Source organism: Bombus pyrosoma, linkage group LG14, assembly GCF_014825855.1.
Source record: "Bombus pyrosoma isolate SC7728 linkage group LG14, ASM1482585v1, whole genome shotgun sequence".
Taxonomy (NCBI): Eukaryota; Metazoa; Arthropoda; class Insecta; order Hymenoptera; family Apidae; genus Bombus; species Bombus pyrosoma.
The window spans coordinates 3,554,169-3,579,162 of NC_057783.1; the positions used below are offsets into that span (position 1 = coordinate 3,554,169).

The window sequence follows — 24,994 nt, forward strand, 5'->3', positions numbered from 1 at the left end:
TTTGTAAGCACCTAGGTCAGAAAAGTATTTATGCAGTCAATCGTCTGTTATATCGATAAGTAGAGCGCCGATGTTAATGCATTTATTGGGGATTTAAGGATACAGAAATGCACAGAGCACATCTAATATGCAGAACTGAATAAAATATATAAAGTACAATACTCGTTGCAATATTAAATATTACAACGATTGTAATAATTAAATATCGTGATATCGAGACGTAGAAATCTACGTAGATTCGTAGGTTATTTTAGCTATGTAAAAATATGAAATTGCATATTTAATACCTATTGTATGCTTAAGACGTTCATGATACGAGAATAAACCAAATATATTTTTGCTGTGACTGCCTCTCAACTTCTATATTCATTTCCAGACTTGTTTCAAACTTTACCAAAACAAGTCGTGATAATCCTGACTCGTCACAGTACCAATGAAACTGCAAAATGTTTTATATAACACACGCATACACGCACGCTACATATGCGTAAAATTCTTCTATCGCAAGTGGTCAAATATTTACTACATATACTACCAAATCCTGAAAAATTATTATAAGTAAATCAAATAACGCTGTGTGATGACGTGAAAAGTAATCGAACCTATAGCAGCTACAAAATGTAACGTTGCGTTCCTGATTAATGAAACGCAACGTTGGCATTTGAGTCGATTAATAAATGAAATTAAGCAACCACTGTATTCGATACTCGGCTTCTATGCTGATGGCTAAACAATTTTGTAAGTCTAAGTCGAAATGGACAGTATATGGTATGCGGAAGAACGTTTACGAAGAACGTTACGAAAGTCATCGAAGCGGAAGCGATGGCCAAATGTCGGTAGATTATTGTGTATTTAATCAAACAGGCCTTGAATCGGTGTCATAAGTCATAGGTCAGGTTGATCGTTGTCGGCAAATTTTTCATGGATTAGAGACAGACAAACTTTAGATCCTGTTTGATTAAAGCGGATCAAAATGATCATTACTTGTATCATTTCTATTCTTACTTACATCTGTCATAAAAGATTTATATTCAAAAACAATATCTTACGATATCTCCTACTTATATTATGATTCATATAGGAAATAACTCGTATATCTTAGGACGTTTCCTACTTATATCGTGATTCATATAAGAAATAATTCGTACGATTTGTTTTATCGTAGATGATTTGCATTCTTCAAAATTGGAGATTTATCTAGATGATATTTGTTGTAAAATTTATTCGCTAGATTTATTATCTGCCTTGATTCAACATTAACCTTTGACTCCTATATGCATGGTTTTTTTTTTAAGTGGAATAAAACAATTTGAAATTGACAATTTATGGAACATCATAAAATTATACAAAATTCATATTCGTACTATTTACAGTAGATAACGTTGTTTACTAAATGTAAATTATATTGCTAAATGATAACATTTTGTATTTGAGAGTTAATATAATACTACAATGAGATGAATCCGAATAGGTGTAGTCATATTTCTATCTCAATGACAGATACTATTAATTTTGACAAGAGCTTATGCCTGTTGTTAGAGTTGAAAAAAATAACATGCAATTACAAAAGGAGAAGATCTAGTGTTAAAAATGCACGAATGTCAACATATCAGCCTTCAGTGAACAGAACGAAGTAAATTAGCACAAACGCACCAGCTCAATTGAAGTTAATTGCGTCAGCAAATAAATAAACCGAGACACTTGAACGTATAAATTGGATAATCTTCTTCGTGTAAATTAAAGTTTTCCTAGCGAATCGCTTGTTCGATACTTGGGAATTATTTTTCTTCCGTTTCTTAGGAGATTGCATAACGCTATATTTAGAAAATTCTCTTCTTCTTCTTCTTCTTAGACATAAATCTTCTTATAAATTTATTTAAAAATTCGCTACGGTCAACGCAAAGATACCCAAAATATTCTCATTCAAATATGTAATAGAAAATTAGAATAATAGAAAAATTTGAAAACTACTCTCTTGAATCTTCCAATTTTTATCACAATTATTCTTCTTTTAATTGGGCATTTTCAGTGGAAATATTTGGAATATTGCCAAATCTTGCGACCGAAATTTCCTCACCGATTCGCCAATTTTCTTTGCAGCATCCATTGAACAGCCTACTGGGAGAGAAGAAGACGTCTGGCGTTACTTAACACGATGACTCTACTCTTCGTGTGGAAGTTCTCCGATTCCGTAACGGAGCGAAAGTAAAGGTAAGCCTTACGTTCGCTATGACGGCCGAGCAATTATCGTTCCACCTGTGCGGTTGGATTTCATCTCCCGAAACACGTTCTCGTTTCAAGGCCAAGGACACAGCTCAAGTAGTAGAGGGAGGTCAGTGTTCGCCGGTGTCGATCTTCCACCGCGTCAGCATGCTCCGCTTTTGACAGAAAATGGAAAAATAAGACGATCCGTTTCTATGTTGCTCGCCAACTTAGCGAATATCGCCCTGTGTTTCGCACGTGAACCATTCTGAAAGAAGATCTTCCACGTTTCTACTTGTCTTTCTGCGACTCTTAGTACGTTGACTGTCTTGGTAGTCATCGGTGACTCAAGTTACTAAATTTTTTACAATGATTAATACTTAATATTTGATGATATTTGTAGAGAAAGGTGAGCAAATGTAATAGAAGATTCTGCGAAGATTAAACCGTACGGTGTAGTATATTTCTATTTACTCACGGGGTAAAATGTGTAAAATTCGTATGGCAGTCGACGTGTTGAAACAAATCAATCTGCACCTCTTAATTATATATAATGTTGGTATAATGCAGCATCGAATTTGAAGATAAAATTCGATTATTTTTACTCCATACTCCGTTGCGAATCTTCCCATTACATATTTCGAGAAAAACGAGCTTCAAAAATCTGAAACAAAAATTTCAGAAACATATAATAAAAAAGAAGTTGTGGAATTTTTAAATAGGGAATATAACTTGTGAGCTACCCTGTACGTAATATCCAGTAAAAAAATTGCTAATTTCCCCATGAGTATACGGAAATACCAATTTAAAAAGATTATCAAAGAATTGGAAACACAGGAAGGCGTTAACAAAGGCGGTCGATGGATTTCCACTTCGTTTGTTTTTTTTTTTTTTTTACTTTTCTTCCATAGACGTAGAACAAAGCGTAACAGTACACCTGTGCCCTTGGCATTTTTGCAGGCATCGTGTTTTATCGATCTAAGTAGATATAGGTGTTCGTAATGACATTGTATTTTGAAACTTCGAGCAGATGATTCGTCACGTGTTCTCGGGCTCGTAATCAGACCAGCAGCGTTAGAATTCGAATACGAGAGTCGCGACTAATGTTATGTCTCAAGTAACTTTAGCGTGAAAGATAGTTTATCATTTTCAACATTCTTTCCGAACATGACTTAGATAAATAATTTTTTATGTAAAAATGAATTTCTTCTTAGCTATTTTTAAAATTATCTTCAATATTCTTAATAACGAACCTGTTTCTTAGAAAAACTCTACTTCTTGAAAGTTTTCTACCCTCCACATTCCATCTTAATTAATACATTCTATTTCTTCCTTTTGAAATAACTTCTTGCATGGATTTTTAAAATTTAAAGATTTCTAAAATGAACCGGCTTCTTCCAAGACTCGATTTCCTAGAAATAAAACTTAATGCTCTCTTTCTTGTCCATAAATCTACAAATTCATTTTATCTTCTTTTAACAATCAAATTTCAAAATATTCTGCTATCCGATAGCTCAAGACTATCCTCACTGTGACAATTTAAAAAATCTGTTAGGCATATTTTACTTATATATTTTACCGTCTACTCTATTTTCTCGTCTGTAAGTTTACAGATTCGTTTACTCCTTTATTTTATTACACAGTTACATTTCAAGATATTCCGCTATTTAATCGATAAAATTTCACAGAAACTGTTGTGCCTGTAGCATTTTTAAAAATATACATGTTCCCGCTAGTAATTCAAATAAGAATAGGAAATAGAGATGAGTGCCACCTGGCGAGCGAATGATTTTCAACTAAAAATCGAGATTTAGTAACAGTAACGTAGAATGAGCTAGCAGGTCGACGAATAGATACCGTGACGTCATAAACCAGAGAGAAAAGATAAGAAAAGATAGGAAAAGAGAGACGGTGAGAAAAAAGTATGTTAAGTTAGGTTATGTGCTCCTGATACTTCATAGTAAATTAAATCGTGCGACGAAAATTAATAAATTACACGTTTTCTGATATTGGTTCGTACACTGTCAGAGTAGCATTACAAAGATAAAGCGGTCTTAGAAACACTGGTGTCTAGTTTTCTATTTAAATAATTAGTTATTAATTATTTAGTAAGGACGTGTCTCGAAATGACACGAATTATGCCTATAATTTTTGTATTAATTTCATATTCGCTTCCTTGTAACTAATATCGTATTTTTGCGTTTGTACGCGTAAAGCGAATCGTTTGGCTACCATCTGGTGTCATTTTTATGAATATTTGATGAGTGGTTTATTTGTTATCCAACTATATTTGTTAACAGCCTATTCTGATATATTTTTAACCTTTTAACGTATTTACAAGCTTACTCCGTACGCTTTCAGAGTCATATTTCGATGTATAATGCGTGCACAACAATATTCTACAGTTATTATAATCATACAGCGCGCGAAGTATTCTTTATTAATTTATATAACTGAAAATCATTTATTGCATACGAAATCCAAACAGATTCAGTACTGGAAAATAGTTTAGGACCTAATCGAAAATACGCAATCGTAAAATTTCGCAAATTATATTTGTAGCTTTGCTGGTTTTTACTTTTTGAAGCATTCCACTATCACCACGTAGCGGTGAAACGATACAACTAATCGTTATTGCCGTTCTTGTCGCACAATATAGCGCTCCTTGTCTACAAATAAAGGATCTTTTGCCGTCACTCGAAATGGACTGGAAAGACGTCATCATGTTTCTAGTTCTGGACAATTTTGATAAATGGCGAAATATCCTTAATCTGTAGATAACAAAAGCAATAGTGGGCGACGAGGACAGACGAATATCGCGTGCGCAGTGTTAGATAGAGATATAACAATAATAGCGAAATTATTATCTTTACATGACTCATGTAGTTTGTGTATAACTAAAGCGTTCCAGTAAATGTTTAATTAAAGTTAATCAACTGTTTAATGGCCAGTCCAGCGATCCCAGACTGACCAACCCTAATCCCTCAATGAGAAGTAATGTGAAGGTATGTCGCACACTATCACTCTCTCCTTCAATCGCAGCTCATATTCTCTGTCTTTTGCCGCATACTATTTCTCTCTTTCTATCGCCATTCGTATCGTCTGTCTTTGTCACGCATTATTTATCTCTCTCTCTATAAGCGCTTCCGGGCAAGCAGTTAGACTTTTGTCTTCGGACCAGCCATATGCTGCCATCCATTAAGGAACAAAGGAATTGAAACTTCGAGCATTCATGGATAGATGGTAGAACATGGCTTGTCCGAAGGCAAAAATCAAACTCTTAGCTCTGAAACGTGTGTCGGACAAACCATATACTGCCATCTATTAAAGGAGGACAGTACTGAAACTTGAAGCGTTCATCGATAGATGGCAACACATGGCTTGTCCGAAGGCAAAAATCGAACTTCTTGCTCTGAAACGTGTCTCGGACAAACCGTGCGCTGCCATCTATTAAAGAAGGATAGAACTGAAACTTGGAGCGTTCATGAGTAGATGGCAGCACATGGCTTGTCCGTAAGGGCGATAAAAAGATACAGTGATAGTGTGCAAGAAAGACAGACGATATGAATGACAATAGAAAAGAGGACGATAGTGTGCGAGAAAGGCAGACTATATGAGGGGTGATAAAAAAAAACAGTGCCAGAATTTTTCGTATATTATTCAGAAAATTAATAATTAATAACATGGGTTACAATATAAATATACTAGAAAATCCTAATCATCTTTATGGAATATAATGATCTGTAGTTTATTACAACCAGGTAGACGTAATTAGAATTAATGTCACTGATGCAGTTTGGATGTGTTGAAAATTCTGCGATTTCCGTTATAGCTTCGTGATATTGTAGCAGAAGCAATCCTATAAAACAGAAAAAATATTAATTTCGCTTGTCTCGAAATATTATAAATAAAGTTTAAGAGTACTGCAATCATTTTTGAATAATGTTATTTTTAAATAAATTTATTTGATGCTATAGAAGTTGCTGTAATTATCCAGCTAGTATCGCCATGTTTTTTATTATTATTTATATTATTTATATTAATTTGCAATTTTCTACGTAATATTTCTATTGTCTATTTATTTTCTATAACTTATCTGTTTATTTTCCATTTCAACAAATCAATTATCTTTGATACTCATCCTAGGAATTTTTGCACGAGAGTAGTGGTATTTTCAATTCGTTTGTTGGCGTTTAGTATTTGCTTGTGTTTTGTACTCATCGTTAATTACTGTTTGCAACGAAAGATATTTTAACAAACTGTAAAAAAAAGTAATTGAGTCATCAATTTGTATTAATAGTAACATTTATTTGATTAAGAAGAATGGCAGACGATGATTTTGATGGAGATGAGTACGTAATATTTACTGAACTGGTATCTTATACATATCAACTTGTGTGTATTGTTGTCTTAGGACAAAAATTGATTGATATTTTGAAGAATAATTATAGTTGTAAAGCTTTTAGCAGTACAACTATTTTCAGATGAACAGTTTCTTGTTTAAAAGATTCCTCTATCACCTTATTACGCATAAAGTTAAACATAACCTAAAAGATATTTAATAAATTATTTTAACGATATATATACAATGTATATTTCAATTTAAGTATATCAAGATCGTTGAATTTTTCCTCATTTACAGGGTAGCAGATGATTTTGATGATGTAGATGATGATGATAATATTGAACTAGAACCTCAAGAAGAAGATGGAGAAAATATAGAATTATTAGCAGCTGGTGAAGCTACTGGTGGAGTGCAAAGGTCCAAAAGAATTACAACAAGATATATGACAAAGTAGGTAATGTTAAGCAAAAGCTTTTAGTCTTAAGAATAATAAAAATATCTTAAATATGTGCTTTTAGATATGAAAGGGCAAGAGTATTAGGGACAAGAGCATTGCAAATAGCTATGTGTGCTCCTGTGATGGTTGAGTTGGAAGGAGAAACTGATCCACTACAAATTGCAATGAAAGAACTAAAACAAAGAAAAATTCCAATTATAATTAGACGTTATTTACCTGACAATAGTTATGAGGATTGGGGTATAGACGAATTAATCATAATAGATCACTAAAGTCTGCTTAATCTTGTACAAATAAAGATGTAAGGTGATTTAAGAAATATCAAAGCTTATTGCACCTATATTATTTTCAACTTTGTATAACTCATTTTAATAAAAAATATTTAGCAACTATATTATTTGCGTATATATATTTTTGCAGTTATAAAATCCTTTAAAAAGAAAAGAGAAAAGACATGTTTATATTGCAGTTCTGTTAGATTTAAACGTCAAGCTGACGTTAAAAATATGACAGTTGAGGTTAGGAAGTATTATGTTAAATTTGAATAGAAAAAAAGTCAACTTTTTTCTATTACGTAATTTCTTTAAATATTTATTGATAAGATTAAAAAAAATGAACATAATGAAATATGAAAATATATAGATTATTTTATCTTGTACTTTATCTATTAAATACTAGATTAGTAACGATAAGACTCTGAATTGCTGTATACGTCACTGTGTTTAATGTTTTCTTAACTAATAATCGTAATAATCTATTCATGTAAAACAACTTTGATTGATGAAGTATAATATTATGAAGATTTGTTAAATTACGGCAATAATATGACGTGGTAAGTAATATCATTTATAATTATTTATTAATCTAATAGGTTAAAGGTCTAATAGGTTACAACACCTCTAAATAATATTACAATGTATACAGGAATCCTTTGAAGAAAAATCATTTGACACAGAGGCCTACACCAGCACCACCTCTATTAACTCATTCAGAAGACAGAGAATTAGATATTGCAGTTCAAAGACTCATTTAGTATGTATATTTATTGTTAGAATAAATACTTGCTGCCATGATGTATTGAAATATATTAAACAATGTCATATACTTAAAAATTTCTTATTTGTTTTTCAAGCGTTGAAGATACAATTAGGAAATTAACAAAGGAAATGAAAAAATATATAGAAGCTGTGCTAAATTTAGATCGAGCAGACCAAAGGTTGACATTAAATCTAACAACTTGTGGTTTAGCACATCTCAGTGATGAATTCAGAAAAGTAGTGGAAAATTACCATTCAGTAACAACACAGGTAAGTTTACAGATTGTTTTTACATGATAAGAAATATCATGAAAATTTTGCTCATTTACTAGATTGGGAAAACAGTTCAAGAAATGGCAGCTCTTTGTCAGAAAACTTTCATAGAACCATTAAAGAAATTACGAGATGAATTCATTCTAATAGCTGCAGCAATTGCCAAGCGTGAGGAACTGGTGACAACTTGGAAATACTCTTATAATCGTGTCAAAAAATTGCAAGAGAAGAAAGACAGAACTGCTGGTCATATCGCAAAGTTAGAAAGAGAACGCAGGGCAGAAGAAGCAGCTGCTAAGGACTTGAAGACTGTACATGCTCAATTACTTGTAGAACTACCAATGTTTTTAGACAAGAGATTGGAATATATTAAACCTAGCATACATGCTATAATCATGATACAATTAGATTATTATGGGAGTGCAACTCATTTATTTACACACTTAATGCCAGTACCAAACACTTCAGGATCGCCATCCAGCGCTATGGTACCTGAAGACGAATACCAACAAGCAGTGACTAATCAAATGAATAGAATAAGAGCTCTTACAATAGTTAAAGATCATTGAGAGTCATAAAAATTTCCTAAACAAATATCTTAACAAAGTTGTGATAATTTAAATACTGAATCTATAAAATTAACATAGGTACGAATGTATTTATCACATGGCAGTATTTACATTCATATTGTAAAAGTATAGATAGATTTATGATGGAACCATTCCTTGATTTCGTTTCCACTGGGCACCAGAACGACGATTGTGATTAGCGCGTTCCGCTTTCTTGGTGTTCTTTTGCTGCCTATTGTATAATACAACTTTCTCTTGCCCTTGACCTTTAGGATTACCTGCACATACGAAAACAAGATCATTTTAATATTGGAACTAATAAAAAACACTAATAATGCATGCTGTATTGAAGTGTAACTATTAAATTATATTCAGCACTTTATAAAAATTGATAAATATACCTATTACATTCGGTGCACCTTTTCCACTTCGCATTTGCCTTTGTTGTTCTGCTCTAGCGCGTACCTCTTCTGGATTTTGTATAAAGCAGTCTCTCCCATTTTGATCATTCCTTACATCTTCATCTTCTGACTCCGTCTCAACTTCTTCAGTTTCGACCTTTTGTTTCTCGCGAAGAACCTAAAATTATTGTTCGTTAATTTTTATATAATTATGTTAATAACGTTAGAGAAGACTATAATTTAACTGAATTATATAAATACGAACTCTAGGTATAGTAAAAGGTCTTAAATCTGCTTCAGTCGAATCATCCTGTGTACCACGTATATCGCTATTATCATAAGTATCATCATACTCGTCATCGTATACATCTTCGACGAGACTGTAACTGTAACAAATTTTGTTTATATTCTTGTTATTTACAAATATATATTTTTATATGTATTATAAGTATTATTCAGAGTAACCTTGAATCCTTACTTTTTAGTTATGTAATCTTTAGGTATATCTATGATTTCTTTAGATTTTTTAACATATACATCATCACCCTTTAAATTATCAAGAATATTAATATCCAGTCTTTCAATACCACTAGCTACATCCTTAACTGAAGTTTCCTAGAAAAATAGTAAGAATATTTACATTGTTTATACTAGATTATGTATCATGATTCAAATAATAAAATGTTCTTACTGTATAGGTTGGTAGTGCACTAGGCATTTGTGATGGCCCTAATTTCATCAATTCTTTTAATTCTGGTGGTAATGAATCTTCTAGTACGGCATGTACCACAGCTGCACTATCATAATTGTAATACTCCAAACTTGTCTGTAAAATAAATGTTGTTAAGTGCACGCAATTCTTTCATATTGAAATAATTACCTCAATAAAACCTTCATCTAGATGATTTAAAATATCTTTAACATCAGAAATAAGAACAGCCAATTCAATAGAATTCTTTGCAACAGTTCGTTTCTCATTTGAAGGTTTTATGTTTTCAGATATAGTTGTTTGACTTAAAATACCACTAGGTCCAGCTACACCTACAGGTTCCTATGAAAAGGTAATATTATGTAAAAGCTTCATCAAAATACAATTTGCAAGCCATTTCTCAAACTTACATTTACGTTATTGGAAAAGCTAGTATCTGGAACATCGGGTCTTCCAATAATTGTATTGACTGATTTCACAATATAGTTATATTTTATTGTATCACTGAATAATATTTGTTAAGTATAAAAAGAAACCACCATATATTTATCTGTCTATCATTGCAATCATAATCGTACTACATTAAGAAAAGGATACGCATCAGGACAAATATTCGATAATATAGTCAAATCTAATTTAACAGGATAAAATTGATCATAATCTGTAATAAATTCTTTTTCAGAAATTGCTAAGGTTAATAAATTAAGATATTCGTCCACCCGTTCCTTTACCTCTGCTTCCTCTATCATAGTTCTAAGCACAATGTTATAATCATAGTATGTTATACATTGGATGTATTATACTTTGTAATTTAAATATACATATACACTTACAAATTTTCTTGAATAGTCAATATTGGTTCATATATAATAATACGAAAAAGCTTCAAAATTTCAATCCTTATTACATCCAGACGGTGCTTTAATTCTATATATTTCGGCATATTTTCATCGTTATATGCTAAGTTCTTTAATATTTTATACATCTCAGGTATTGTGCTTTCATATACTGAAACAAGTCTAATGATAAATGATAAAATAAACTATTCGGAACACTTAGAACGAATAAGGATATAGTTTAATTAGTTTAACTTACTTATTCATAAAATCCACTGTGTGAAATATACTCACTGCTGGAGAATAATTCATTAAAAACACACCAACAGTTGATGATATATCTAGAACATATAATATCATATCTTCCAACTGCAATAATGTAAGCTTCAAGGAATTAGTATTCTGCTTTGACAGTGAAACTGCTTCATTGGTATGTATAGAATCACTACCAAATTTTCTTTCAACATTTTCAAAGGCCTAAACTAACAACACTTATATTTAATTCTGTTTTGATAAAACATTAGTTGTTCTATATATTGTATCTAATACCTCACCTCTATAAGACAAGGAACAGCTCTCTGAAGATCATTATTATACTGCGGTTCTAGTGCAAATAAAGAGTTTAAGATCCTTTCCATTATTTTTGCATTTTCTCGACCATAAAGTTGGCAAAGATCAAAGATGATGGGTACCGTAAATATGTATTTGTCATATAATAAATTTCCAAGAAATGGACGGTTCATATATTCTTCAGGACTTTCCTTATTTGTGACAAGTCGTGCAAAAATTATAAGTACATAGTGACTTAGTGTTTCTAGAAGTTCCAACATTTCTGGGCAATTTGGAAAATTTTCTAAAGCATAGAATGGTGGTGCATCTTGTAGAAAAGATACCAATGTATCTAATACTGAAGTATTAAACACAATATTTGACCAAAATCTAAATAAGAGATACATAAATATATAATATATGTAAATGTATGTGTTAAAAGAAAGCTTCCAATAATTTGATTGCAAATTTGATTATAATCTCATAGAAGAATTATTGAACATTTTCAATGGTACTGTTGTTACTAATTATGCTTACCTATAAAATGGAAGGCTGAGTAACCATTTTAAATCACTGATCATATAATTGACAATTTCTATCCATCGTAGTTTTGCTCCCACAATTTCAGATCCATCATCATTATATATATTAGGAGGTTCATAATGTAAAAAATAGTGGTCACTTGCCCATATTTTACTCTAAAATGATTGCCACATAGAAATAAACAACTTATTTAACATTTATGATAACACTTTTCTAATTTCATAGATATTAATACATATGAGAATTTATTAACAAGTTATTATTAAATATAAAAAGTGATTTGAAGATGTATGAAAAACTCATATAATACCAAAGTAGTAAGATTTATTAATCAAAAGCTTGACAAATATCAATTGATATATCCACAAACATATTGCTATTTATGTACGTACCAAAGCATCAACCTTTTGGACAATACCATTGGTTTTAATCGTCAGTTTTAAATTTTCTAGTGGTAGAAAATCGGGATTCTGTTAAATGAATGAAAACATTATGCAAGTTTGTAATAAATTGTATTGTTCTAACCTACTATAATGAATGTCTTCATAACGAGACACTATGTATAATAGGAAATAAATTACCTCATAAGGTTCCATGTTCTCTCAAAGTATTCTTAATTGTCGCTAAACAACTGTACAAGAAATTAATTGTTGAACAAATTGCGATCCTAACAATGCACGAGCGCTAGGCGCTATAGTCTTTTCGATAACTAACCTATCTTTGTAAGTTGAAAATTGCAAAAAAAGATTGAAGCCGGGGAATCCCAGAGGATAAACTTTGTAGTTTTGTTAAGAAATTGGTAGTGCTGCAAAAGATTCTGACAGTGACAGTTACTCTTGACATCGTTCAAAAGCTCTATGTCGCAAAGGTTATGTTTTGAATATTCAAATAAGTACTTTGTTATCAGACCGTTGTACTATACTTCGTTATTAACGTTCTTATAAATCAAATAGTTTAGAATTTTATATTTCTGTATAATGTCTAAGGATACGAAATTTTTTGCGAGACCAAAAGTAAGATTTTGTCAACCGGATACTGGTAAATCGATAACAAAAGAATTAAAAAGCTTGACTGATCAAAATGGTATTAAGGATAAACCGAAAATCCTAAGTGTCGTAAGACTAGATAAACCTGTTAAATTAGTGAAATCGAATGAAATATCTGGCAATCAGGAAAATAAAAATTCAAAGTTTGTTGATAATGCATCAAAGTTCACATTAGATGCTAATGCATCTCCTTGTTCAATTGGAACCTCGTCCTCTTTGGATAAAAATACTATCAAAACAGAAAATCAGAATCCTTTAAATGATGCTAACAACAGTCAGAATATTAAAGCAAATATTAAAGAAGCTAATATTCCCAAAATTTCTATTAAACTTCCAAACAATGACATAACAGTTTCTACAGATCCTCCCATTGCACAAAGTGAAAGTTTAGACAAGACACTTAAATCAAAAAATTCTGACAAAACTAATGGTTCAAAGAAAGATTATAGTAAAGGTAGAAGAGAAAAAGAAAATAAATCAACAGTTGTTAAAAAAAATATTAAAACTGTAACTACAAAATCCACAGATTTAGACATTTTAAAACATAAGAATCGACTTTCTTCTGCTGGCACTGGTACAAAAAAGTCAAATGTCACACAGAAGACATCTAGTTCAATTACAATAAAAAAGAATTTAAATTCAAAACTTCGTGATATTATGCCATGTTATAAATACAGTAAAATTGTAAGAGATATAATTGGTCCTAAAATACAGCCATACATAGGTCCAGGAGTATCACATAGTCAGACGGATGATTTAGCAATTTTAGAAACAGATGAAAACATTCATACAAAGCCAATTATTTCCGGAGCAAAATTGGCAAAACCGGAATATAATTCTATTATGTGCACAATTAATAAATTAAATGAAATGAAGAAACAAAAGGTTATAACTAATATTGAACATTTACCAGCTTCATATAAAAATCTTATAAATGGAAAGGTAGTAAAAAAGTGATGGCTTACAATTATAAGATCATAAAATATCCTCTTATGTTTTGTGTTTTAGGTTTCTACTGCTTTAGATTTCCCTCTTGATGAAGCAGTTTACAAAGATTTGGTAGACTTATCCATAGATGAAAATCAATTGCCAAGCAGATTAACTCGTAGTAAAGATCCAGAGCCAAGACAAAAAGATGTTGTGCCAATACTCTCTGACTTTTTTACACCTGTATCTACTGAGGAATATTGTACTGCTGTTTCTATAAAACCACGAATTCCAGAAATTGTAGACAGTTGGAATGCCTTCAGAATAAGTGATCAAATAAGTGAATGGAAACATATTTTAAATCATGTATAACTGGACTAGTATTTTTATATTAAGCATAACTTATTTGTTAATTGCTATTTGGAAACCACTTTGGTAAATGTATCTTTTTGTAAAATGTAAAATATTTTTTATAAAACTCATCGAATGAGATTCTTTAACAGACATTTTGTAAAATATATATGTTGAAATTAAAAAATAATAATAAATGAATATATGTACAATTGTTTAATATACAATTATATATCTTATTTTTCTACGTGAATATATAGTTTCATTTTACAAATTGCATAAAGCACCAAAGATATTATTATGTGATTCATGTATAAAAAAAAAAAACAATATAAAGTTCATGATACACTTAGGCTGAATAATTGTGGGGGATTATACTGGTGAAAGCCAAGCTAGATTCATGTAATGAATTTACAATTTTATATATGACAATAACATTTACGATATTTTTCTTCGCAAGCTGTAATGTTCCTATTTGTCAATAATAACGCATAATTGTCTTTTTTAGTGATTCATGAGTTTAGTGGTTGAAACAGTTGAATATAATAAATATAATTTATCTACCAAAAGGATTCAGGTTCTTATTATAGTCATCATCGTCATTATTCTTAAAGGGATTTGTGTCGTCGTTATCTTTAAAAGGATTAGTAGTGTCATCGTCTTTGTCTTCGGCAAATGGATTTTTCGATTCATCGTAGTCGTCTGCTCCGAATGGATTCGATGGTACAATCGGTGTTTTTGGTGGCACGTACGATTTTTGAACTGGTGATGATTTTGGTGTCGTGCTGTTTAGAATACGAGCTTCCTTTATAGGTACTGGCACAGCTTTCTTCGAATTTCCTCGTGGACTAGATATGTCATTGATTGTACCAGAGATATTCGCTTCTACTGATGAAGAGTACAGATCTGATTTTGGATAAGATCGCAGTCGATCATCCGCTACTGTATTATAATTATCATACGAACGATGAGTTTCAGTTTTTCCTATAATAAAATGTTTGATTTGTATAAAAAATTGTGTTATGTCTTGAAGAGTAATAAATTAATTCTTTTTAATCGAATAAAATTTTGTTTACCTAACGTTGTGTTCTTTCCCTCCGATAATCTGATCCTGGCTTCCGCTCCTGGCCCATAATTCAATTTTGATTCATCAAACTTTGCCACCGACGCAGACAACATTTTATCGCTATCTGTGATTACCATTAACTTTTTAAAAACTCCGCGACCAAAGTAATCAGCAACTAATGAGAATGGATCCTCTGCTCGATCCAATAAACTGTGAAATGTTTCATGAAGATCTTTTGATTGTTCCTGTGCTTTTATGATATCCAACAATTTTTTATTGTCTGGTAAACAAGCTGGACATTCATTTTCATTCTCTGAGAATCTTTGAAAGCAGCTATTACGAGAGTAACGTCGTACATGTTAAAATACATCATAAAATATTATTATACATAATATGATATAAAACCTGAACTCACTGTTGATGATATGAATGCTGACACATAAAATGTACTGATGGAAGTTCTAACTGATGGTGACACGCACTGCAACGTGATCCTTGGAAGATAATAGTACTATTTTTAATTGAATCTATTTGTTCTCGTATCTTTTTAGTATCTGCTCGATACTTTTCAGATAATTCTATATCTGCTTGTGTTTGTTTATGCTCTGTTCGTAACACACTGTTAAAATAGGTTCTCACATCGCCCAAGGTACAAGAAAGTGAAGTAGAAAGTGCATCAAGAACCATCAATGGTGATAAAAGCCTTTCTTGACCTGTCCAATATAAATTTTGTTTAAAAATGTTATGTATAACTAGAATGATTAAATTAAATTTTAGACATACCTATGTGGGTTAGTATGTCTGCAAGAAGTTTAGTTGGTGCTTCTTTATTTCTTGCAACACTCCATAAAGCTTGGACCCATAAATTCGGATCTTGATGTCCAAATCGTTTGCACGTAGTTAAAATTTGTTCACTGTCTCCTTCGCGTAAATGGAATCGTAATATTTCTTGGTATCTATATATAATATAGTATACGTTATAAAATAAATTCTTGAAGTATAATATCGATTGTGTAAGTTACTTCAACCTACAATTTACTTTCTTCATAAAGAAAGAGTAAACCACGCCTGAAATTATGCTGATGGCATAAGATTAATATTTGATCTTTATCGTAACACGCTTCCGAATTTTGTAAAAGTCGTACAATTTTCTGTTCATATTGTACTTTTGCCACATCATTATCCAAAGCTGACCAAATATGAAGATAATGTTCTACTAAAGTATTGTATACCAAAGTGCTCCACCTATGTATTAAAACATTTAACTTGTAGAATATAAATTGAACTTTTCTTGTTATTTATTTCGGTATACTAACTTAGTATTCATTTTTACTAGGTGCTCTAAGAATTCTACGAGACGTTCTGAATTATTTAAAAACAAGTGAATAAAATCTTCTGGATTAGCTTTATCGATGTGTTGGTCCACAGTACCATCTAACATTTCCTGAATCAAATACGTCATTACAAGTATATGTTTTATCATACCGATATAAATCTGTTATTTTTTAATTCCTCAATTTTACCTGATCTACAAGTGGTTGATTGGAAGGCCTATAATTGGTACATAAGGCTTTTAAAAATTGCGTTGATTCATCTGGCACATTTTCTATCAGGATATTACCATATTTCTTCATGTTGGATTCTGCCTGAAAGATTTTCCAAAATTAATCAAATAAATTGAATCTGGATGCACGTCTAAATGCATGTACCAACGTACTTCTTCAAAGTCCAAAGTAGCCATATATTCTAATGCCTTTTTGTACTCGTGTTTATCTTCTATTTGAATACGAAGATACCATTCGTAACGATTATGTTTTTTTGCAAGCAGCAAAGCATCCTCCGGCGATGCTTGACGACAAACTTTTATTGCAATTTCGACATCGAAATCAATCTCTCTATCTTTTGTCTAAAATCATTATATAACATAATCGATTACCGAAAAATTACCGATAAATTTTGTACCCAAATTAGTCATAGTTTGTTTACCATGATAAATTCTTTTAATTTATCTGTATGATTGAGTTTCGTATAACAATTCAGTAGCAAAGTTGTATGATCTTCTGTTGCCTGCCCATTTTTATGCAAAGCTTGCAAATAGGTCGTTAAATTATCTATGTGTTGAGAATCTAAAAATTTTCTAATTACATACGACGGTTCTAACTTTCCAATAGTTTTAATATATTGTTCTATCGCTCCAGTATGATCTCCTTTTGAATATAAATGATCGCCATATTGTCGGAATATATCGACTAAACCTTCAGCATCATATTGTTGATTCTTAGCTATTCTAAAAATAATGTAATATGGAATTATAATTATATACAGTTATAATTATAATTGAAATATTTTCTACAACTTCAGGTAGAAATTACCTACCTTATAGATATATCATATAAATTCTTCTTGAAAAGTAATGCTAATTTCGATTGCAAGTCTTTTTCATCTAAGTGATAAAGTTTACTATCTCCACTGAGTATAAAAAATCCACCCCATTCTGATAAAACAGCTTGCACAGACAACATTGGGGCAGAAAAAACAATGCATTTGTTTTGTATATCAAGTACTGTAATCACATGCTTATCCACTCCTGGAGGTATTGGTTCTATAGTACTATAAACATATGATATTTTAAAAATTAGTTTATATTTAATGAATTTGTAAAAACTATGAATCTGTAAAATTTCCTTACCTCGGTTTTGCAGAAATGGTAGTTGTTGTTCTTGGATCATTCGCAGCTTCTTTTGCTATAATAACTAGGTAACTTCTGAACCACTCTAACATGATTTTTTGACCACCAGCTGCATAACAAGGACCTCTACCATCTGGTGTGTAACAATAAATTGCCTAAAGTAATACAAATTTATTAGTAGAAAAATATTTATTTATCGATATATTTATATATCGATAATAAAATTATATTAATGTTATTACATCATCACGACCAATCATGAAATGACTATCTTGCATAGATTCTGCAAGAACACTACACTTTCTGGCACAGCCCATAGTGTCCAAGGGAGATTTAAATTCTTGATCCTTAACAGTAATATTATATACGAAAACGCTATTTGGTGTAGCAACAAATAAATGAGTTTGTTTGCCACTAGATTTTATTGCTAAACCAGTAACTGAAAAATTGGTATGTTCGAATACTTTTATCTTGTTTTTCCTTTCCCTAGTTAAATCACCCCTAAGGATTGAAAATTGTGTATTAAAACATGTTTGAAAATTAGAAGATTACCGTTATTAAAATTAATTATTTTTACCTATATAGCATAATAGAGCCATCTCCAAAGCCAATAGCCATTAATGTAAGACTAGTATGCACGCATAAAGCAGTTGCAGGAACTGCTCTATAACTTGGTATGGCTCTACTTATACGAAGACATGTTGGATTGCCTTGTTTATCTGGTTTAGCTAAATTCCAGACCTTTATGGTAGGATTACAACCTGATTCATCTTCCTACGGAAACATACTTTTCATTAATGACAAATATCTCTGCATCAATGTGTAACAATTATGCAATGATACTAACGCCAATGGTGAACAAGAAAGTGGAATGTTGGACTTGTTGAGCTAGCGTTAATGTGACATCGTAAGCGCGAAATGTGGTAACATCATAAGTTCTATTCACTAAATGCACATTGCCTGTGTAATCTCCGAATACTAGAGTCCCATTACCGCTCGTAGCTGCTGTCACTTGGGCGTCCTAATCAACAGAGCATACAATATACATCGAACACGATAGCCTTAACCTATAACCAAATATCATGTCAGAAAAAATCGGATTTCAGTCGATGAATACTCACACCAAGTGCCGTGGCTATTTTCCCGCCGTCAACTTCTTTTTTAAGATCAAAAAAATTGAAGCGTCTCCACTAAAAGATAAATACGTTTTCGTGTGAGGAAAAGGGGGTTATGTACACGACATATAAAATACGATCAAATGTTCGAATAAAATGTGAGACTAACCTCGAGAAATGCCATCATGTACAGCAATTATCTATTTACACATTTGCAACAAAATATTGTCGACACAGCCACTGAACAGCGTGTTAAAGTTGTTTCTTTTGACACCTAACAACATCAAGTTGCACGCCCGCCATCTTTTCACCTATATTTGACCAGCTGATTATGCATGACATTTCCCCTCAGCAATGATATATATTTGGTCACTCGCATGCGCGGTGCAAGCACATGTATTTTCTACTATACCGACGTGCTGCATCGATGCATTTAGTTTGCTGCATTCTTGCAAAGATGTCGACGTACAATTATTCGGAATCATGCACCACCTGTGTACGCTATTTGGTACTAAATTCAATATTTCGCGGGATTTAAAATGGGATATCTTTTTATTCACTCGTTTCTTAAAAAAGTATAACACATCTCTTTTATTTTAACATTTTTTATCTCTAAAATTTAATGTATGAATACTATAATTATCAAGAAAATAAATATAATTTTAATAAAAAAGAAAAAAGAAAATAATAATTAACCCTTTCTCTCCATTGAAACACCAAATTAATAAATTAAAATTTCCTTTATTATCTCTACATTAAATAAAATTATCCCTTTTGTTAAAATTGGGATAAAAATATGCCTAAAGATATTTTGAAGTGAAAATCATTTGGAAAGGAATCATGAAACACTTTGCAAACACAGAATACCGTAGCAGTTCTATCAATGGTCAAAATGGCTGAACTCTCTAATTTCATTGATCTATAAATTAAAAATCAACTGCTATGGCTTTCCGGATTGCTGATCTCGATTAGTAAGACGTAAGTTTTGTTATATTTGTTAAAAAGGACGAACAGTTAGTGTCGATGATTGGGGGCTTGTTTTACAAGGTCTGTCTGCGCGAGACAGAGGGGATGAAGAAGAAATGGTCGCGAAAAACTCTGAAAATCGATTATGAATACAACACCGGTTCCATTTTTTGCGATACTTTGCTTCACCAGACGATCAAGGACCAAGAAAGACGCATCTGCTATTCGATGTTCCTCTATAGTCCCTTGTAAGTTCCATTAACGCCTTCGCAGATCGTCGTTCTTCGTCCTCGAACAGGATTCGCTGCAACCAATGAGGCTTCTCTCGCGAAATTCGTACAGAAAAACGTTCTCCAGGAGCTTTTGTTCAACGATTTTTATACAGACTATCACGAAACCTTTGGATCATTGAAAAGAACCCGGTTCCTTGTACGAATTTCGCTTCACGAGAACGCACGAGCATCTTCATCTTCGTTTTCTCATTTTCTTCCCTTTATTTAGTTTTTAATTCTTTTGTACCGTTGTCGTGCTCGCGTTAGAAAGAAAACGAAAAACGCACGGTTCCTCTCTTTTTATTCAGTCTGCGATCGTTTCTTGTTTCAGGACGAGCAACGTTCCATGATCTCTCTTTTTTTCTTTTTCTATTTTTTATAATATTCAAAACGTTTAGTGGAACGATGATCGTCTCGGTTCGTTGTATCACGTTCATGCGTACACGCCGACGGTTTATTAATTAATAGCACGAGTTTCGTCACTGTTCCTCTTGTTTTATCATCTATCTATCGTGGAGAATGGTTCCTGATTTTTCGCATCGTTCCAGGGATCAGAAAATTACTGGATTTTGCGTTCGAACGACGAGTTCTTGCGGGCGATGTCGTTAGGGGATGAAATTGGTTGTGTGGATGTAGACTGCGACACGGTGAACACGAAAGACTTTGATTATTTAAATTTTCAGGCCTTTCAGTCTCGTGGAACACTTCGAGAGCATGTTTCGTAAATCTATTTTTATTCATTCTCTGATTAAGAACAACATGCACTGGTGGTACTTACTTTGGATTATGAAAGGATTCAGATTTAAGGATCGTGGATTATATAGAATTTTTCTGTGACGGTTTCTCTGTTTATTAATGGTTTTTCATTTTCTTAAGATTATGGAGTACTTTTGGCTTTTAACCAATGTGTTTTATTAAGGAAAAATTATTACATACATCGTGGAGATTCGCGTTAGACGGATTGGAGCGAAATTCAGGTGGATTTCCCCTTCATTTATTAAAATATTCCGCCACTCGGCGGCCAGCGAATGTTTCTCATATCAAGGAAAAATTGTAAAATTTCTTCTCTCCAAGCATCGTCGAAGTATTCCTCGCTGTTTAAACATTTCCAAACGGGCATCGAATTCCCGTGATCTTTGTCTGAGAATTCACCGGTCGCAGTTTACGCTGTCATCTCCTCTTCTCTTCTACGTAATTTGTAGTAACACCTGATTTCGTTTCATTCTTCGTACTCTTAAATAATATCGCTGTAAAACATCGCAAACTTTACTTTTCAAATTTCAAAACTCGCATTATCCTTACCCGCTTTTCCATAAAATCTTTCTTACATTCTGTTCGTTGTACGTTTCTATCTTTAATTTGCATCTATATTAGAAAAACAAAAACAAAAAAGAAAATTGTTATAGAACATGATATTTATCAAAAACTGTCTATATAATTTCTTAAAATTACTGGAGATATTTCACACCGATGCTATTCATAATTCAAACGAAAGTAAAAAATACCGCCCCTTGCAAATTTACGAGATTTTACAGCAACATTAAAGCCGAATCAGTCAATTTCTCTATGCCTTCGAATCATTCCATTCACTTTCCCCCTCTCTCTGTCTCTCAGGTTTTCTCGATCGGCAGGGGATTAGGAAACACGGTATTCTTCGACATTCTTTCTCCATTTTTATTCTTGGGGCTCGGGCGAGGGACGATTAGAGTAAACGCGAAAAAATGTGATCTTCCGTTCGAGACTTTACAGATGTAATTCAGCGTATTTTACTTACTCTATATAAACTATTAAACAGAGTGTATGTGTGTGCGCGCGCGCGCGCGCGTGTGTGTGTGTGTGTGTGTGTGTATGTAGATGTCTGTATGCACGAGACCACGTGTATGTATCTGAGTATGTCTGTTTTAAAATCGTTCACGAATAACGTTGCAATCGGATCTTGATCGGTTCGTCGTATCGCACTTTCGCTTCTTTCACTTCCTTCTCACGCTCTCTTTCTCACTTATCAAACATTTAATTCATATATAATATATCTATATTATATATCTATATATATACTTTACAAACAGGAAACGATTAGACGCTAGGGCTTCACGATTGGCCCGAAAATCGCCGGGTATTCCTTTTAAAGCTGAGAATGGACCGGACAGAGGGCGTCGTTTTAATTCTTCGATTGAACTCTTTGAGAAGCTTTTCTTCGTTAATTATTACAGAAGCTTCTTTGGTTATTTGCCCCCGCGAGAGCTTCCGCGAGGCGGTTCGTTCGTAAAGCGGAAGCTGACGTTAAACTCAATCTTCGAAAAGGGATACCCGGCCTAGACGCGCGCACGCTATTGCGTATGATCGCGTCCGTTTTCTTCTCCCTTTTCTCTTTTTTCCCCCTTTTCTCTTTTTCCCTCTTTTTTTGTTCTTTTCTTTTCTTTTAAATGGCTTAAGGATGCACTTCTTTGTAAAATACAGTAATATCCCGCGCGCGTTTCTACTACCGTATAAGTATATCCGTTTAGAGATTTGTTCTTCATATTTTTTTTTTCTTCATCTTCTTCATCTTTTTTTTTTCTTTGTCCTCCGTAAATTTATACAATAAAATATCACAGTTCTGTTCGTACCACGCAATATAATCAATATATTGTTTTCCTTACGTTGCCTATGTGAGAGTCTCTCCATCTTTTCGACATTCTTTCGCTCTTTTGCACTTTCGTTTCTATCATACATCTTCATTTATACGGTCGTTTATTTTATTACTCAGTCGTACACGCAGACACGCACGTGTTCGTTACGCTTGTAACCCTTTCTCTCTTCGCGAAATTGACGATTATACAACGAGTATGGTTTCGTAGAAACGCTTTTAAGAAGATACTCAGTCGCTTTAACCCTGAAGAATTCGATAAATATCGAGCAGATCCGTGGGCAATGGATTACGGATAAAGTTATTACATTTATTGTTCGTTCGGTAATCGCTACATAACGTGGTAATCAAAAGGAATCGATCGGATAATCCACAGATAATAAAGAGAAGTAGAGTCTCCCATTGTCGCCTCGCAACTATTGCCTACTCCATTTTCCACCCCCCGCCAATCGATCAAGAAACGTTTCGCAATTTTCTCGATCCACTACGTCGCTAACGATTCAATTAAAGGTAAAACAAAGTGTAACCAGTCTTTCCAATTCTCATCTCTCAGTCAAGAAAATCATTATCACAATCGAGAAGATCAATACAGTGGCCCGAGAAAGTGTTCGAACACTTGTAGGAATGATTTATGAATATTGTGTTATATGTGTCTTATGTGTTATATGTCTAGGAAACAGTTTAGAATTTCATTAGTACCGTAATAAGATACGACTATTATAACTATACTGGTGATAAAGCGTGAAACAAATTTGAAAATGTACATAGAAAACCGTACGAGTATATGTGTAAATATATGTTTTGCAGAGAGCGCAAAATAAAATTTAAATAGTGATTGTATCTATTGTTGTAAAGAAATCTTTTTTCTTTCAAATCGTGAAAACGTATCGTAACAGAGAATAAAATTGTAACTTAATCAATTATGAAACCTGAATTATCTTATTATATACATAACATACGTAATCCTATGCATAAAAGTTTTCTATAGTAAATATTCAAACACTTTCTTCAACCACTGTGTACTTTCGCCTAACCTTCTTACACCCAAGATTCTCAACAATAGCTTTTTACAAAAGAATGTTCTGAAATATTCGATGAAACTATCACGTTTTATTCTATTAAGAAAATTTGAAATTTTAAACGCGTATGTACATAGTATTAAAACAGCGAAAACAGCGAAGACTGAATGAATTTACGTTTCAGGGTTAAAGGGACCCGATGTGGAACCATAAAGAGATTTCGATTAAGAACATGCCTGTGGCCTTCTGAAAAAGTCTATCCATTAATTTAATCTTCATAATGCTACAGGAAAAAAGAAAATCAGCAAAGTTCGTAAATTTTTACTGTCAAATAAAATTTTGTTATTGAATGAGCGATAATTTGTTTATTCTTCGAAAGACCGCAAGCATTCCAATCATTTTTGTTCTCCATCTGTTCTTTTGGCAGACCAATTCACGTATTGTACATGACTCGACGATTTATTATTTTTTTTTTTGTGTCAGTTATTCATTGCCAGAAAATGAACAAATTTTATTGAAAGGAACTGATTGTACGCGAGGATCGAAAGGATCGATGGTTCCGCAAGCGATTGATACATTCAATGTAAATTCTTAACCATTCCTTAGAAGAAAAATATTCTACGATTCTAAAGACTCTTTATCTACATTCTATTAAAATTTAACCTTTCAACAGTATCGTATTTTTCAAATGGTACAACGACAAAGAATTTAACAATTTTCGTTTCTACAACTACGAACGAAAACAAACGAGCGAACGCTTACAGCTTATTCGTCTAACTCGTGAAGCATCTATTAACAGTCCTAGTACTTCAAGAAATATTAATTTCAACGTTAATGGCGATACCCTAAGTTTATGAAAAATGAATTCTCCGATGTATTGTGAAATTGCCTTTTGTCGTGGCCGATTTTTATCGTTATCCGCAAAGATCGACGCGTGATTCGCGTAAAAACCCACAAGACGCGAGAAAAGAATTCCATTTTTCGTCGACTCGAAAT

At 32.5% G+C, this 24,994-nt stretch overlaps 5 protein-coding genes across 7 annotated transcripts; 3 read left to right on the plus strand and 2 right to left on the minus strand.

Moving 5' to 3' along the window:
- The first annotated feature begins 6,379 nt into the window (after positions 1-6,379).
- LOC122574599 (DNA-directed RNA polymerases I, II, and III subunit RPABC2) lies at positions 6,380-7,396 on the plus strand. Its single transcript, XM_043742330.1, has 3 exons — positions 6,380-6,554; positions 6,845-6,997; positions 7,066-7,396. The coding sequence occupies exons 1-3, from the start codon at positions 6,526-6,528 to the stop codon at positions 7,274-7,276; spliced, it is 393 nt and encodes a 130-aa protein (XP_043598265.1). The 5' UTR covers positions 6,380-6,525; the 3' UTR covers positions 7,277-7,396.
- A 134-nt stretch (positions 7,397-7,530) lies between these two features.
- On the plus strand, positions 7,531-9,026 carry LOC122574598 (bridging integrator 3-like). The gene is made up of 4 exons (XM_043742329.1): positions 7,531-7,836; positions 7,929-8,036; positions 8,137-8,311; positions 8,374-9,026. The coding sequence occupies exons 1-4, from the start codon at positions 7,829-7,831 to the stop codon at positions 8,881-8,883; spliced, it is 801 nt and encodes a 266-aa protein (XP_043598264.1). The 5' UTR covers positions 7,531-7,828; the 3' UTR covers positions 8,884-9,026.
- Positions 8,953-13,951, minus strand: LOC122574596 (activating signal cointegrator 1 complex subunit 2). 2 transcript variants are annotated; one of them, XM_043742325.1, is made up of 15 exons: positions 13,933-13,951; positions 12,503-12,552; positions 12,314-12,391; positions 11,916-12,076; positions 11,384-11,768; positions 11,089-11,306; positions 10,827-11,012; positions 10,591-10,746; positions 10,404-10,497; positions 10,165-10,335; positions 9,976-10,110; positions 9,763-9,899; positions 9,550-9,670; positions 9,285-9,462; positions 8,953-9,161 (listed from the first exon to the last, which is right to left on the minus strand). In XM_043742325.1, the coding sequence occupies exons 2-15, from the start codon at positions 12,515-12,517 to the stop codon at positions 9,022-9,024; spliced, it is 2,175 nt and encodes a 724-aa protein (XP_043598260.1). In that variant the 5' UTR covers positions 12,518-12,552; positions 13,933-13,951; the 3' UTR covers positions 8,953-9,021. The 2 variants fall into 2 exon arrangements, with proteins under 2 accessions (XP_043598260.1, XP_043598259.1); XM_043742324.1 differs by lacking the exon at positions 13,933-13,951 and adding an exon at positions 12,636-12,772.
- LOC122574597 lies at positions 12,892-14,762 on the plus strand. Of its 2 annotated transcripts, none has more exons than XM_043742326.1 (2): positions 12,892-13,909; positions 13,976-14,762. In XM_043742326.1, the coding sequence occupies exons 1-2, from the start codon at positions 12,899-12,901 to the stop codon at positions 14,264-14,266; spliced, it is 1,302 nt and encodes a 433-aa protein (XP_043598261.1). In that variant the 5' UTR covers positions 12,892-12,898; the 3' UTR covers positions 14,267-14,762. The 2 variants fall into 2 exon arrangements, with proteins under 2 accessions (XP_043598261.1, XP_043598263.1); XM_043742328.1 differs by having other exon boundaries at positions 12,892-13,852.
- LOC122574595 (vacuolar protein sorting-associated protein 11 homolog) lies at positions 14,692-19,445 on the minus strand. Its single transcript, XM_043742323.1, has 16 exons — positions 19,285-19,445; positions 19,122-19,190; positions 18,848-19,021; positions 18,578-18,774; positions 18,243-18,501; positions 18,001-18,155; positions 17,688-17,921; positions 17,298-17,598; positions 17,029-17,217; positions 16,835-16,957; positions 16,628-16,755; positions 16,344-16,556; positions 16,095-16,267; positions 15,727-16,024; positions 15,322-15,644; positions 14,692-15,229 (listed from the first exon to the last, which is right to left on the minus strand). The coding sequence occupies exons 1-16, from the start codon at positions 19,300-19,302 to the stop codon at positions 14,802-14,804; spliced, it is 3,282 nt and encodes a 1,093-aa protein (XP_043598258.1). The 5' UTR covers positions 19,303-19,445; the 3' UTR covers positions 14,692-14,801.
- Between the last annotated feature and the right edge of the window lie 5,549 nt (positions 19,446-24,994).

Bases quoted from the DNA above. Each gene is read 5' to 3' on its own strand.
- LOC122574596 (XM_043742325.1), bottom strand. The intron at 12,077-12,313 runs GTACGTACATAA...CAATCATTTTAG, and splicing joins TCCAAAAGGTTGATGCTTTG to AGTAAAATATGGGCAAGTGA. The intron at 11,769-11,915 runs GTAAGCATAATT...TCTCTTATTTAG, and splicing joins CTCAGCCTTCCATTTTATAG to ATTTTGGTCAAATATTGTGT.
- LOC122574598 (XM_043742329.1), top strand. The intron at 8,037-8,136 runs GTATGTATATTT...TTGTTTTTCAAG, and splicing joins GCAGTTCAAAGACTCATTTA to CGTTGAAGATACAATTAGGA. The intron at 8,312-8,373 runs GTAAGTTTACAG...CTCATTTACTAG, and splicing joins ACCATTCAGTAACAACACAG to ATTGGGAAAACAGTTCAAGA.
- LOC122574599 (XM_043742330.1), top strand. From the start codon at position 6,526: ATGGCAGACGATGATTTTGATGGAGATGA. The intron at 6,555-6,844 runs GTACGTAATATT...CCTCATTTACAG, and splicing joins GATGATTTTGATGGAGATGA to GGTAGCAGATGATTTTGATG. The intron at 6,998-7,065 runs GTAGGTAATGTT...ATGTGCTTTTAG, and splicing joins ACAACAAGATATATGACAAA to ATATGAAAGGGCAAGAGTAT.
- LOC122574595 (XM_043742323.1), bottom strand. The intron at 16,268-16,343 runs GTAGGTTGAAGT...TATTATATATAG, and splicing joins CTTTATGAAGAAAGTAAATT to ATACCAAGAAATATTACGAT. The intron at 15,645-15,726 runs GTGAGTTCAGGT...CTCTCGTAATAG, and splicing joins CAGCATTCATATCATCAACA to CTGCTTTCAAAGATTCTCAG.
- LOC122574597 (XM_043742326.1), top strand. From the start codon at position 12,899: ATGTCTAAGGATACGAAATTTTTTGCGAGACCAAAAGTAAGATTTTGT. The intron at 13,910-13,975 runs GTAGTAAAAAAG...TTTGTGTTTTAG, and splicing joins AAAATCTTATAAATGGAAAG to GTTTCTACTGCTTTAGATTT.